Consider the following 13,902-nt stretch of genomic DNA (forward strand, 5'->3'; position numbering starts at 1 on the left):
AGAAGTGGTGCTTTCTCAAACCCTCCTGCAAAACCGCCCATCCTCCCCAAAAAACCCCATAATCTGCTTGGCATACAGTTGCTATTCTCAGAAGGGCTGAAGGCAATAAACACCTGCGGTTTCCTCTCCATTTCTTTGCGGCTTTTATTACCCTGCAAAAGGGAAATGTTTTTATCAAGCAGACCCACAAACTTTGGACGTCGGCGGAGCTCTCGAAGAGGGGGGCAGGATAGGGGCCGAGGGTGGGTGGGCCGAGGGTGGAGGCCGGGCGCTGTCCTTGGAGGAGCGAAGGTGTCCGCAGTTGCAGGTATAAATGTCGTTTGGCAGAGTTGGACGGTTTTTTTGCGGATCCGGACGGGACCCGAACGGGAGCAGCGCTTGAGCCACTTGTCCTTAGCGGACGGCTGGTGTCTTCGGTTGACAGCAAGCAAAGGGGCGCGTGGTTGGAGGGCGATGCAGCTGCACCGGGCGCCCGTTTTGCTCTTGGGGGTGGCGCTGGGGTCCTTCGTGCTCGGGACTTTCTGCAGTGAGTATGAAACGTGGGAGCGGGGGACAGACAGGAACAGGGAGCGCTTGTCCTGGGTTGGGGCCCTCAGATATTGGAACATTGCTATCATGTCCCCCCCTAGTCCTTCTTTTCATTAGACTAGCCATGCCCAATTTCTACAGCATTCATATGTTTTAGCCTCCAGACTCCACCCCCCCTAATCATTCTAGTTGCTCTTCTCTGCACTCTTTCCAGAGTCTCAACATCTTTTTTATATTGGGGCGACCAGACTTGGATCCATTGTTCTCCCTAGTGGCGGAGGCAGCATCCAGATCGGGGTTGACCTTCATCCCCTCATCTCGAGGACTGAGTCTGATATCGTTGTTTAACCACGCCCCTGCTAGGTAGACCAGCTTTAGCCTCAGTCCCTCGGTGAGGGCGGCTGCCTCATCGCTTTCTCCGGTCTTTAAACAACGTTGGATGTGGATAGAAAAGAGTTGGAGGCTCAATTAAGGCGTTTGTGAGATAATCGGGAGTGTCAGAAAGTGACCCCAGAGTCAAAGCCCCTCGTGGGACAGTGGATTTGGAGGGGTCTGAGCCTCAAAACCCTGTCAGGGTAGATAGACTGTCGCTCGGGCAGAAGCGACTCAAACGGCGTTAATCAGCTTCCCTCACTTTGTAACAGCCCGCTGGCTGTCAGCTTCGCTTTCCCTATTTAAAACTCTTATCTTCAAACAAAGAAACTATTTGGCTCCCTGCTGGGAACAGCTCCGCCACTCCTGTCAAGCAGTTGAGAGGCAGCCTGTGGCTATATAAGTACAAAACGGTGCCGTGGAGCGAACCAGAGGGAGTTTTTGTGAGTAAGAATAAAAGTGCAAAAAGCCGCTAGTGTGACGGAGCCTCAGGGCGAATTTTACCTTACTGTTTAGCGCGCGCTTCGTGACAGTTTAGAAAAGGCGGGAAACGCCATTTTGAACGCTTGTCAGTTGCTGTCAGTTGGTGACGTGGAGGCTGCGCTTAGTGCAGAAATCTCCATACCGGCTCCTGAATTTCCTGCGGAGGCTCAAGTATCCAACACACCTGAAGCAGCCTCAGTGCCTCATTCCTCCCCGCAGCCCTCTACTTCTGATGGCAGGGAAGCAGCCAGGGCTAGCAAAAAGACAGCACAAGCCTCAGTTAATGTGCTGTCCCAGTGTGCTGTCCCAACAGTATATAGCTAATTTAGGAATTAAGAGCTGTCTCCTTTAAGAAACTACCTCATGGGAAATGTTACTACCTCATGGGAAATGTAGTCCCATAACATGTGACCACATCTGTGCTCCCCGATTGGGCAGTGGGTACTCTGCCCGGGAAATTGATTTATTACTGGGCACTCACTGAATCGCCATCGGCACTACCAGAAGCAGCTTTGCACCAGCAGCATGGGTTAGAGGAATTAATGTCTTTTTACACTACGTGATGGGACAGATCATGGAAAGTCAGAAGAATCTTAACACTGAACTGTAAGTTTTGCTATTAAGGATGCCTGATAATAAACGTGATCTGAAAGATATTCCCAAGCGTGGAGTTAACTGGCTGCCCGGAGCAGAACAGTTAAAGAGAAAAAAAAATTCAAAGAAATCTTCCAAGCCCAGTTCACGCTATGAGAAACAGAAGGACAAAGACTTAGAGAGAATTCATAAGAAGGCAGCCAGTAAAAAGGCTTCTTCTACTACTCTGCCATCTGATCAGACACCCCGGCGTTTTTAAGATGTTGGATGGGCATTTGTCTGAAGTGGTGTAGGGTTTCCTGCCTATGCAGGGGTTGGACTAGAAGACCTCCAAAGTCCCTTCCAACTGTTATTCTAACTTCCTTTCCCCAATAATCTTCCCTTCTCAAGCGAGCCTGGTTTAACAACTTCAGTGCCTGATTTGTAATCAGCTCCTGTTGGTATTTGGTATCCAGCCCCGATTAGACTGGGTGCATGATGTGCTTTCTTTCAATCTGTTTTCCTCCGTTTGTTTTTAACTCTTCACTTTTTAAAATGTATTTTCTGTAAGCCGCCCAGAGTCCTTCGGGATTGGGCGGCCTATAAATTTATTAAATCAAATCAAATTAAATCAAATTTATGGGAGAATAGAAAATGAAAAGAGAAGTTTCAGACTTCAGCCCTGCTGTCTTTCTCCTTGTCCTCCCCCCTCCTGCCTGGCCAGTGGGCGAAGTCCTTGCCCTCCACTCAGCTCACTTGTTAATGTCTACGTAAATAGGACCTCCTCGATCTTTCCCAAGTGGGGTCTGGGGTCCCCATCAAGATCTGGACCAGGAGCTGCTACCTGGGAATCCCAAGAGCCCCGAGAAGTGGCAGGAGCAACTTAACAGATGTGACTCTGCCCAGATGTTCCCAGGGTCATCCAAGGGCTGCCAGCCAGGGGTTCTTTCCTTCAATTTACATGCATGAATCTTCCCGAGCAGAAGTGAAAAGGGGGAACTAATTTGTTCCACTTTAGAGAACTTGTTGGGGAGAGGCTGTTTTGGACAATAAACTGTTGAAGGGGGTGGGGTGGCAGGGCTGACTTCTCAATTCTGCTCTTCTCCCTCCTCTTTCTCCAGGCTCCCCTCACACTCCCTGTGCTACTTCTACCTGCAGCTCTCAGAACCTGGCCAGGGGTCCCTGTGCTAATTGTACAGGTGCCTGGTGTGATTCTGCCTAGCTCCACCACCTGCTGCTTCCTGTCTGTTAGGAAGCTTATGATCCACTTATGAGTGTTGTCAGGCAGAGCTGGCTGATCTAGTTTAGTTAGAAGAATATCTGGAATGATGGGATCGAATGCTGAGCTGAAGTCTATAAAGAGGACCCTTGCGTAGGTCTTTGGAGATTCAAGATGTTGTAGAATGTAGTGCAGAGCCGTATTAATAGCATCATCTGCCCACCTATTTACTAGGTAGGCAAATGGCAAGGGGTCTAGCAGTGGGTCTGTGAAGGTTTTCAAGTGGGCCACCACTAGCCTTTCAAAGGTTTTCCTAACTGCAGATGTTAGAGCAACCAGTTTGAAGTCATTTAGTTCCTTGATGAAGGATTTCTTCAGCACAGGGATGATAGTAGAACGTTTGAAGCAAGAAGGAATATAGCACATCTCTAGTGATTTATTAAAGACGCGGGTGAAGATGGGGGCCAGTTGGTCAGCACAAGCTTTCAAGCAAGAAAAAGTAATCTTGTGTGGTCCAGTGGAGACACATGAAGAACAATTGCAGGAATTGGGTATGTCTAGTTTAATGAAAAGAAGGACATGGGGAGACATGATAGCAGTGTTCCAATATCTCAGGGGTTGCCACAAAGAAGAGGGAGTCAAACTATTCTCCAAGGCACCTGAGGGCAGAACAAGAAGCAATGGGTGGAAACTAATCAAGGAGAGAAGCAACTTAGAACTGAGGAGAAATTTCTTAGAACAATTAATAGTGGAACAGCTTGCCTCCAGAAGTTGTGAATCCCCCAACACTGGAAGTCTTTAAGAAGATGTTTGATAGCCATCTGTCTGAAATGGTATAGGGTTTCCTGCCTAGGCAGGGGGTTGGACTATAAGACCTCCAAGGTCCCTTCCAACTCTGCTATTGTATTGTATTATTGTATTGTATTGTATTGTCGAGCAGAAGATCGGCAGTTCAAATCCGTAGGGCCACGTAACGGAATGAGCTCCCATTACTTGTCCCAGCTTCTGCCAACCTAGCAGTTCGAAAGCACAGCTTGGTGGGAAGGTAACTGTGCTCTGTGCACTTTCAGCATTGAGTCATGTCGGCCACATGACCCCGGAGATGTCTTCAGACAGTGCTGGCTCTTCAGCTTTGAAACAGAGATGAGCACCGCCCCCTAGAGCCAGAAACGACTAGCACACATGTGCGGGGTAACCTTTTTATACACACACACACACACACACACACTGCAAAATCCTTTTTCTTGCTTGTTCCTAGGGCTCCTCAAACAGAGGGGGAGAGATAGGAGATAGGAGATCATCTATCTCCAATCCTTTCAACAGTTCCAAGAAGGCTCCACACACATTTGCACCACTCAGGTGACCCTGAGGACACAGATAAGCCTCCAAGTGGCCTCAATGACTGTAAAAAGAGTGCAAATGACCAGCTGTCTTGCAAGGAGTATAAATCCTTCCATTCCCCACCATCCAGTCAGAGCTGAAGAGGCTTCTTGGATGAGAAGCAAAACGTCTTCAAAAGAAAAACCAGAAAGTCCAGTTGCCTCTTGGAAAAAGCCACTTTGGGTTCATCACTGGAGGTTTTAAAGGAGAGGCTGGGCAGTTACTTGGCTGAAATGGTATAGGATCTCCTGCTTGAGCAGGGGGCTGGACTAGAAGACTTCCAAGGTCCTTTCCAGCTTTATTCTGATTCTGATTTTGAAGTTCAAGCTACACACCAGATCCTTCAGCAGCTACACAGTGATTCACAGCAAGTCCTCAGTGGAGATCCCCTTTGCTCTGTTTTGACCCGCCAAATGGACCTCACAAGGTAGGAAGGTGAGAGAGAAAAGTGCCATATTTTTTGAAGTATAACCCCAGAGTATAAGACGCACTAAGATTTTGAAGACGTAAATTTTAAAAAAAGTTTTTGCACTCTGCAGACCTCCCAAACCCCCTGCGTGCCTCATTTTTTGTGAAAAACAGGGCCTGCAAAGTGCTCCGGGGGGGGGGGGGGGGAGATGAGCATTATCAAGACAACCCCTGCCTTCTCGAGGTGCCCACCGTTTTCCAACAGAAGGGGCTCTGTCGACTCTTGGGCCCGGCGAGCTCAAGTAGTACTCAGCCTAGAATCATGGATCCCGTTGATTTGGGATGCATGCGACTCTACAGCGAAGGGACTGGCGATGCCGTACCGACGCTAAAGACTTAAGTCAAGTCAAGTCCTAGGGGCTGGGAGAGGGCAAAAATGAACAAAAAATGGCCCCTTTTTCACTCATTATTGCCCTCCCCAATCCCCAGGAGCACTTTGCAGCCTCCCAAACTTTCTGCACGTCCATTTTGGTGAAGGGGGCGGTATTTCGGGGGGCCAAAAAGGCTGTATTCGGTGTATAAGATGCACCCAGATTTTCATCCTCTTTTTGGGAAGGAAAAAGTTGCATCTTATACTCCAAAAAATACGGTATGTGAACTTCAATAATCAAAACAGTAGTTGTAGCAAACGGAGTAGTAAACTGCTAGGGTCATTTGGTTAATCTTTTGCCTAAGCATATAGACTGCTTTAATTGAAGACCATTCTAAACTGCATGCGCTTCAGTTCTGTGAAAGAAAGAAAGAAAAAATGATTAAAACAATAAATAATGGGATGGGGGGAATACTAAAGCATGGTCATTCTGTGCCATGCAGAGTTGCTTTCTATGAGATGGTTGATTATAGACATTTGATGAATGAATGAATGAATGAATTGGGAAGGAAGGAAGGAAGGAAGGAAGGAAGGAAGGAATAGCACTAGCACTTAGATTTATATACCGCTTCACAGTGCTTTTCAGCCCTCTCTAAGCAGTTTACAGAGTCAGCTGTCAGACCTGGAAGCCATCTTTGGACTTCAGGCCTGCCACATTTTCTACTGTGGGAAAATGGGAGGGGGGATTATGAAGAATGTGGGTGATATGTAGCCATAATAACATTCTTTCTCAGAAAGTCAAGGTCATCTGGCCCTGCAGCTGTGGTGAGGCATCTCCAATTTTGGATGGCGCCTGATTGGATCATGTGATGGACAGGTGGGTACTGGACAGGGGCTTGAACTTTCTTTTGGGTGGGGAAAACTTGGAAGCTTTCAGATTCGGGTTCTCCCAGATGTGCCAATATGACATCTCTAATAAAATGAGTCTTTGAGGAACCTCAAGCCTTGGAGTCTTCTTTCGTTACGGGTGTTACTTGGAAACCTGACATCAGTCTCTTGCCCCCAACAATCTGGGTCCTCATTTTACCGACCTCAGAAGGATGGAAGGCTGAGTCAACCTTGATCCTGGTGAGAATCGAACTGCCAAACTGCAGGCATCTGACAGTCAGCAGAAGTAGTCTGCGGTACTGCAATCTAACTACTGTGCCACTACTGCTCAAGGGAGGGAGGAAGGAAGGAAGGAAGGAAGGAAGGAAGGGGAAGGGAAGGGAAGGGAAGGGAGGAGAAGGAAAGGAAAGGAAATGACATTTTGTCGCAGAGCTGGAAATTTTATTTTTCCCCGCTGATGAAAAATGTGTGATCTTACAGCCTTGAGTGTCTTTACTTACCATTGGAGGAATTTCAAAATTCTGGATAGTGGCTGTAACAGAGAGATGAAAAAGTCAAGATTCGGGGCACAGTGGAACGTCCTCTTTAGCCAGACAATATATCAAAGGGATCACACACACAAGAAATGCAAAAGTCTGGGCATCTCCCACCAATGTTCCCTCTAATTTTTTTCAGTGTGGGCGGAAAAGAATAGTGTTTAAGCGGCACATTTTCATGCCTGAGCACCTGAATTTTTTTCACAGATGTCACCCAAGACAACAACGAAATCAGTGTTATATGAAAGTCAAAGTTATATTTATTCAAGATACACGTTTAATTAAAAGTGTTATATATCAGTATCACTTATGAGTCCCCTTTGGGGAAAAAGGGCGGCATATAAATGTAATAAATGTAATAAATCTAATCTTATAATATTATTAAAATATTAAAATACTTGTATAGTGTTTACGGTAATGTACACTGTTATTCACTGAAAGTCTGTCTCATCTTAAAGTTTCCCTGTCTTTCTTTAACAACCATTCCGAGCACATTATTGCTTGCTATTGGAAAAAGTACATTCTAATAATAGCTGAACAGAATAGGAAATTGCATTATCCAAAACTCTAAAAAATGGAAATGAAAAATATTTTAGCCACTTTTTTTAAATCTTACTCCTCCTACAACCCAGTGAACTGCGTGGATGACTTTAAAGTACTTATATTGTAGTTAAGGTTTTAATTCTAAAAAATTTCTAAACTCCATACCACTTGCAAATATAAATAATTTGTTAAAATGGCTCTACCATAACAAAGAGAAAAAAACACCTTCCTTTTGTTTATAAAGTAGTGATTTTAGTTTGCTCCAAATGATTTAACTATGGAAGTCACTATTTTAAACTGACAGATAGGAAGTTTAATTAGATTAAAAGCAAAAATATCCTCAATGACTTTGAAAATCCCAATGAGTTATCAAATATAGGTACTCCTTCATTACAACGTGGGACTGGAATTTTTATTACTCAGCAATGTGGTCACAAAGTTTGCTGTCATGTGACCGGGCTCTCTCGCCTCTTTCCGACTCCGAGGGCATCAATCATGTTAGCCCAGGGATCTTCCAGAATCTTGAGAGTTGAAGTCCACCAGTCTTAAAACAGCCAACTTTGCAGACCCCTGTGTTAGCCCAAAGCCTGGCGCTGGGCTTTGCTCCCCCATTGGTGGAGCCCCGAGAAGTGAGGAGGGAGAAAAAAAGACGGAGGTCAAGGAGCGTCCCCCTCCCAGGAAAAATCTAACCGGGGAGCCAGGCAGTAGCAAATTAGCCGATCACGCGGCACGTGCGGAAAGCGAGGTCCAACCGGGTGGGCAGCAAAACTCCAGGGCTCTGTTCTAATTCCCCATGAAAACTGTTGCCTCTGAAGCGTTTGCTCCAGTGTTTTGAACCTTTAAGTGCCCCTTTCCCTTTTTTCTTTTCAACCCACACTGATTAGGGAGAATCCTGGTCCGGTCCTAGACTATATTTTATACAGTAGGAAGAGAAAACTGATGGCCACTATCATTGCCTATCAAAATGCCGTATACAGGGAATCACATGAAGTACTAATGTCACTCTATAAAGCCTTAGTAAGACCACACCTAGAGTACTGCATCCAGTTTTGGTCGTCACACTACAAAAAAGATGTTGAGACTTTAGAAAGAGTGCCTAGAAGAGCAATCAGGATGATTAGGGGACTGGAGGCTAAAACACATGAAGAACGGTTGCAAGGACTGGGAATGTCTAGTCTGCTGATGAGTAGGACCAAGGGAGACATGATAGCAGTCTTCCAATATTTGAGGGGCTGCCACAAAGACGAGGGAGTCAAGGTATTCTCCAAAGCGCCTGAAGGCCAGACAAGGAATAATGGATGGAAACTGAACAAGGAGAGATTCAACCTGGAAATAAGGAGAACTTTTCTGACAGAACAATCAACCCATGGAACAGAAGTTGCCTTCAGAAGTTGTGGGAGCTTCATCACTGGAAGCTTTCAAGAAGAGACTGGACTGCCATCTCTCAGAAATGGTGTAGGGTCTCTTGCTTGGGTGAGAGGGGGGTTGAACTAGATGACCTACAAGGTCCCTTCCAACTCCTGTTCTATATTTGATATTCAATATTCGATATTCTGTTCTGTTCTATATTTGATATTCAATATTCAATATTCTATTCTATTCTTATATATTTTATATTCCATTGTGTCTGTTCTATTCTATTCTATTCTTATATATGTTATATTCCATTGTGTCTGTTCTATTCTATTCTATTCTTATATATGTTATATTCCATTGTGTCTGTTTTATTCTATTCTATTCTATTCTATTCTATTCTTATATATGTTATATTCCATTGTGTCTGTTTTATTCTATTCTATTCTATTCTTATATATGTTATATTCCATTGTGTCTGTTCTCTTCTCTTCTATTCTTATATATGTTATATTCCATTGTGTCTGTTCTATTCTATTCTATTCTATTCTTATATATGTTGTATTCCATTGTGTCTGTTCTCTTCTCTTCTTATATATGTTATATTCCAGTGTCTGTTCTCTTCTCTTCTCTTCTCTTCTCTTCTCTTCTCTTCTCTTCTATTCTTATATATGTTATATTCCATTGTGTCTGTTTTATTCTATTCTATTCTATTCTTATATATGTTATATTCCATTGTGTCTGTTCTCTTCTCTTCTCTTCTCTTCTTATATATGTTATATTCCATTGTGTCTGTTCTATTCTATTCTATTCTATTCTATTCTTATATATGTTGTATTCCATTGTGTCTGTTCTCTTCTCTTCTTATATATGTTATATTCCATTGTGTCTGTTCTCTTCTCTTCTCTTCTCTCCTTATATATGTTATATTCCATTGTGTCTGTTCTATTCTATTCTATTCTTATATATGTTGTATTCCATTGTGTCTGTTCTCTTCTCTTCTCTTCTCTTCTTATATATGTTATATTCCATTGTGTCTGTTCTCTTCTCTTCTCTTCTATCCTTATATATGTTATATTCCATTGTGTCTGTTCTATTCTATTCTATTCTATTCTTATATATGTTGTATTCCATTGTGTCTCTTCTCTTCTCTTCTTATATATGTTATATTCCATTGTGTCTGTTCTCTTCTCTTCTCTTCTCTTCTCTTCTCTTCTCTTCTATCCTTATATATGTTATATTCCATTGTGTCTGTTCTATTCTATTCTATTCTATTCTATTCTATTCTTATATATGTTGTATTCCATTGTGTCTGTTCTCTTCTCTTCTCTTCTATTCTTATATATGTTATATTCCATTGTGTCTGTTCTCTTCTCTTCTCTTCTCTTCTATCCTTATATATGTTATATTCCATTGTGTCTGTTCTATTCTATTCTATTCTATTCTATTCTATTCTATTCTCTTCTTATATATGTTGTATTCCATTGTGTCTGTTCTCTTCTCTTCTTATATATGTTATATTCCAGTGTCTGTTCTCTTCTCTTCTCTTCTATCCTATCCTATTCTTATATATGTTATATTCCATTGCATCTGTTCTCTTCTCTTCTCTTCTTATATGTGTTATATTCCATTGTGTCTGTTCTGTTCTATTCTACTCTATTCCTACTCTTACTCCTACTCCTATTCCTATTAACATGCACCAGGGCTCTCATTTTGAGTCATCCTGCCCCAGGGCCCCTTCTTTCCCCTTTCCCTGAAGAAGCCCTTAGGGAAGGTTTCAGGGGGATTATTATGCACAGTTGACAATTAGTTTCATTCAGTGTCACTGTTCTATCTTTAGAGCGTTGCCTCTTCAGCCTCAGGGGAAAACAGTCCATCACATGGTGGTTGAGCAATGGGGCCCGACTTTGGCGCAGCATGTATATGTTTCAATTTTTTTAAAATGTGTTTTAATTAACCATGGGACAGTTTAGAAATTTCAATTAATAAATCAATAAATATATATACAGGCAGTCCTTGAATTACAACAGTTCATTTAGTGACTGCTCAAAGTTACAACGGCACTGGAAAAAAGTGACTTATGTCTGTTTTCCATCCTTACAACCATTGCAGCATCTGTAGGGCCACGTGATCAAAATTCAGACGCTTGGCAACTGACTCGTAGTTACGACGGTTGCAATGTCCCAGGCAGGGGTGGGTTCCTGCCAGTTCTAACCTCTTCTATAGAAGAGGTTCCACAAATCTACAGCACCGTTTAGAACTGGTTCCAGCTCCCTCCCCCCGCCCGTCCACACATCATCAAGATGAAGAGCGAAAGGAGGAATTCTGGGAGTTGAAGTCCACAAGTCTTAAAGCTGTCAAGTTTGGACACCCCTGGGTTTTTTTCTCTAAAGGGTTAGGGGTGCAAAGGTCTTGTAACTTGATAGCTTTAAGACTTGTGTGCTTCAAATGCCAGAGTTCCTGAGCCAACATTTTGGTTGCTAAGCAAGAGCGTTACTAAGTCAGTTTCACCACATTTTACAAGTTGGCCATGCCCACCCAGTCACATGGCCAGCAAGCCACTCCCATAAAGCAGGCCACACCTACAGAAGAGGTTCCAAAAAAATTTGAAACCCACCACCATTGGTCCCAGGTCACGTTATCCCCCCTTCTGTAACCTTCTGACAAGCAACGTTCATGGGGAGGCCAGATTCAATTAACAACCATGTCGCTAATTCACCCCCTGCAGTGATTCACTTAAACACCTGTGTCAAGAAAGGTGAAAATGGGACAATGCTCACTTAACAAATGTCTCACTTAGCGATAGAAATGTGAGCATCAATTGTGGCCATAAGTCAAGGACTACTTGAATACTGTACATATAAACTTATACTCGGCAGGAGCCCTTATTTCTCATCTCAGGGAAGCTATGAATCTTCCGCAGCTTCATTTGGGCTAATCTGGATTGTCCACTCATCCCCCCCAAAGACAGTACCAAAAATTACCTCTGGGGGTTGCTCACCTGATGCTGTTCTGTATGCATTTCTGCCACGTTTTTCTGCAAGACAGAATCAAGAAGTCAGAGAGGACGTACCTGGTTCGAGATCCCTCAGTTTCCCCTCAGCCTTTGGTAGAACTTCAGAGCTTCAGTGCTCCTTCTTCAAAAGGAGCAGCAGAAAGCTGTAGACTCTACCGCCAAGTTGGAAAACCCTCCTGGAAGAAGGAACGGCTTCCAAACGCAGCAGGTGAAACATCAACTGACCTTGGCAAGTCCAAAGGAGATAACCAGGATCAATGGTGATTACTCTGTTTCCCCCCAAAAAAGACCCAGCCCAAAAACAAGCCCTAGCCCTTTCGGGGTGAGCCTAATATAAGCCCTACCCTGAAAATATGCCAAGGGGATGGGCGTGGCCTGCCAGCCCCTTGCCACAACACAGATTGCAGAGGCGGGAGGGAAGACAAGCGATCTGGATGTGCTGCACAGATGCCTGGCTCATGGGAGGATTGTGCGGCTGTCAACTCATAAAGCATTTTCAACTGTTATCAAGTTGCCATGCTGAGGAAAAGGGAGGAACGCATTCCATGAATACTTTCGGCTAGACTCGGATCTCAGATTACTACAGCAGGCTTGGCTGTCATTAAGCGTTGTACCTTATGATTCTTGAAGAACGCATCTTGTCTTTTTATGTACACTGAGAGCATCTGCACCAAAGACAAATTCCTTGTGTGTCCAATTGTCAGCCTCTGCTTCGCTGCTGCTTTTCGGCTGCCATTGAAACAGGGAGGGGGGGCATGGTATTTGGGAGGGGAATCGTTATGTACTGGAGGATTGTTATTAGGAGCTGTCCCGACCATCTATCTGCGCATGTGGAAGAAGGGAGTTTCCCGCCAAGGCCAACTGTCCAGCATTCCACCCTGATGATGCTTTTTGAAGACATCTCCCACCTGACGGTTGGGTGAATTATTATTGGACTATGAAATCGGGTGCCAAGGGGAGGGGATTGAATTATACATGATATCTATTGCTTCCGCGCCTTTTTACTCAGACTCAGCTTTGCTTTGCTACTCATCGTTTGTAATTAGTAAAAGCACACTTAATTCTAAGCATGGAGTTGAGTGGTTTCTTTCTTGATTATTAAACGGAGCACCTGACACCAATCACACTTGGCCAGTAAAAAATTCTATTCTATTTGGAGCTGTGGAGATTGGCAGTACCTCCATTTTGTGAATGACACACCCTGGGCCCACCCACTAATTACTTACTGATGCAGATAGTCACTCCAGCAGCAATGAGGACTGCGGCTACCACAACCCCTATGACTCCAGCAATCAGTCCAAAGTTGGATACGAAAGCTGTGTTGGAGAAAAGAAGAAATAACTAGGGGAGCTCCGGGTTTCTCTAGTGGGTTTCTCTTCCATTTTATTTCCTGGCCTTGGTGAGAGGGCAGCCAATCAGGGGTGGGATTCAGTTGGTTTAGAGAGGGTGAACTGGGTGTTAATTTTATATTTGGTTCGCCGAACCGGTAGTTACAAGGACTGGCTAGCCCTGCCCACCCCTCCCCTCCCCTCCCAGGAGTCTCCACACGGCCTGTCCATCATGCTAGGTAAGTGCAGGGCCCGTGTGGAGGGTCTGGGAGGGCAAAAAATGGGCCTCCCAGAAGTTCCAGAAGCACCAGGGAGGCTGTTTTTGCCGTCTCAGAGGCCCAAGAAAAGTCACCAGAGCCTGGGGAGGGCAAAAGATGAATCTACCAGAAGTTCTGGAAGTCCAAAAATGGGCCTGTTTCCGGCCTCCGGAGCCCGGAGGTGGCCATTTTCCTCTCCTGGAGGCTCGTGGGAAGCCTCCGGAGCCTGGGGAGGGTGAAAACACTCCCCCCCACCATGGTGCAGAAGTAGGCCATGCCCATCATGGCCACGCCCACCCAGCAACCAGGCAGAGAACCAGTGGCTAACATTTTTCAATCCCAGCCCTGCAGCCAAGACGAAGTTAACCTAGTCACATTAAGAAAAGATTCCTAGTAGTAGGAACAGAATCTCTGTTCCACAGAGATGATGGATTTCTCCGAGGAAGAGCTGAACAGCCATCTTTCTGGGATGGTTTATGTTGGATGCCTGCGTAGAGCAAAGCGGTGGATTGAATTATCGTATTTTTGAGTATAAGACACAACGGAGTAAAGGTTTTGAAGAGGCAAATTTTTAAAAACGTTTTTGCACTCTGCAAAGCTCCCAAAAATGGCCCTTTTTAAAAAAGGGCATGAATAGCCTTTAGGAGC

The 13,902-nt window shown here is 44.5% G+C and overlaps 1 protein-coding gene across 1 annotated transcript in view; it reads right to left on the reverse strand.

The window, feature by feature from the left end:
• Positions 1-5,459: 5,459 nt before the first annotated feature.
• The window catches only part of LOC116503402 (major histocompatibility complex class I-related gene protein-like), a 14,117-nt gene continuing 5,674 nt past the window's right edge, over positions 5,460-13,902 (reverse strand). Inside the window, exons 6-9 of the mRNA XM_032209801.1 lie at positions 12,896-12,985; positions 11,655-11,690; positions 6,722-6,753; positions 5,460-5,749 (exon numbers count right to left, since the gene is read on the reverse strand). Of these exons, the coding sequence (XP_032065692.1) occupies positions 5,744-5,749; positions 6,722-6,753; positions 11,655-11,690; positions 12,896-12,985 (164 nt within the window). The 3' untranslated portion in view covers positions 5,460-5,743. The remainder of the gene's footprint in view (positions 5,750-6,721; positions 6,754-11,654; positions 11,691-12,895; positions 12,986-13,902) is intronic.

This window comes from Thamnophis elegans, chromosome 2, assembly GCF_009769535.1.
Source record: "Thamnophis elegans isolate rThaEle1 chromosome 2, rThaEle1.pri, whole genome shotgun sequence".
Classification (NCBI taxonomy): Eukaryota; Metazoa; Chordata; class Lepidosauria; order Squamata; family Colubridae; genus Thamnophis; species Thamnophis elegans.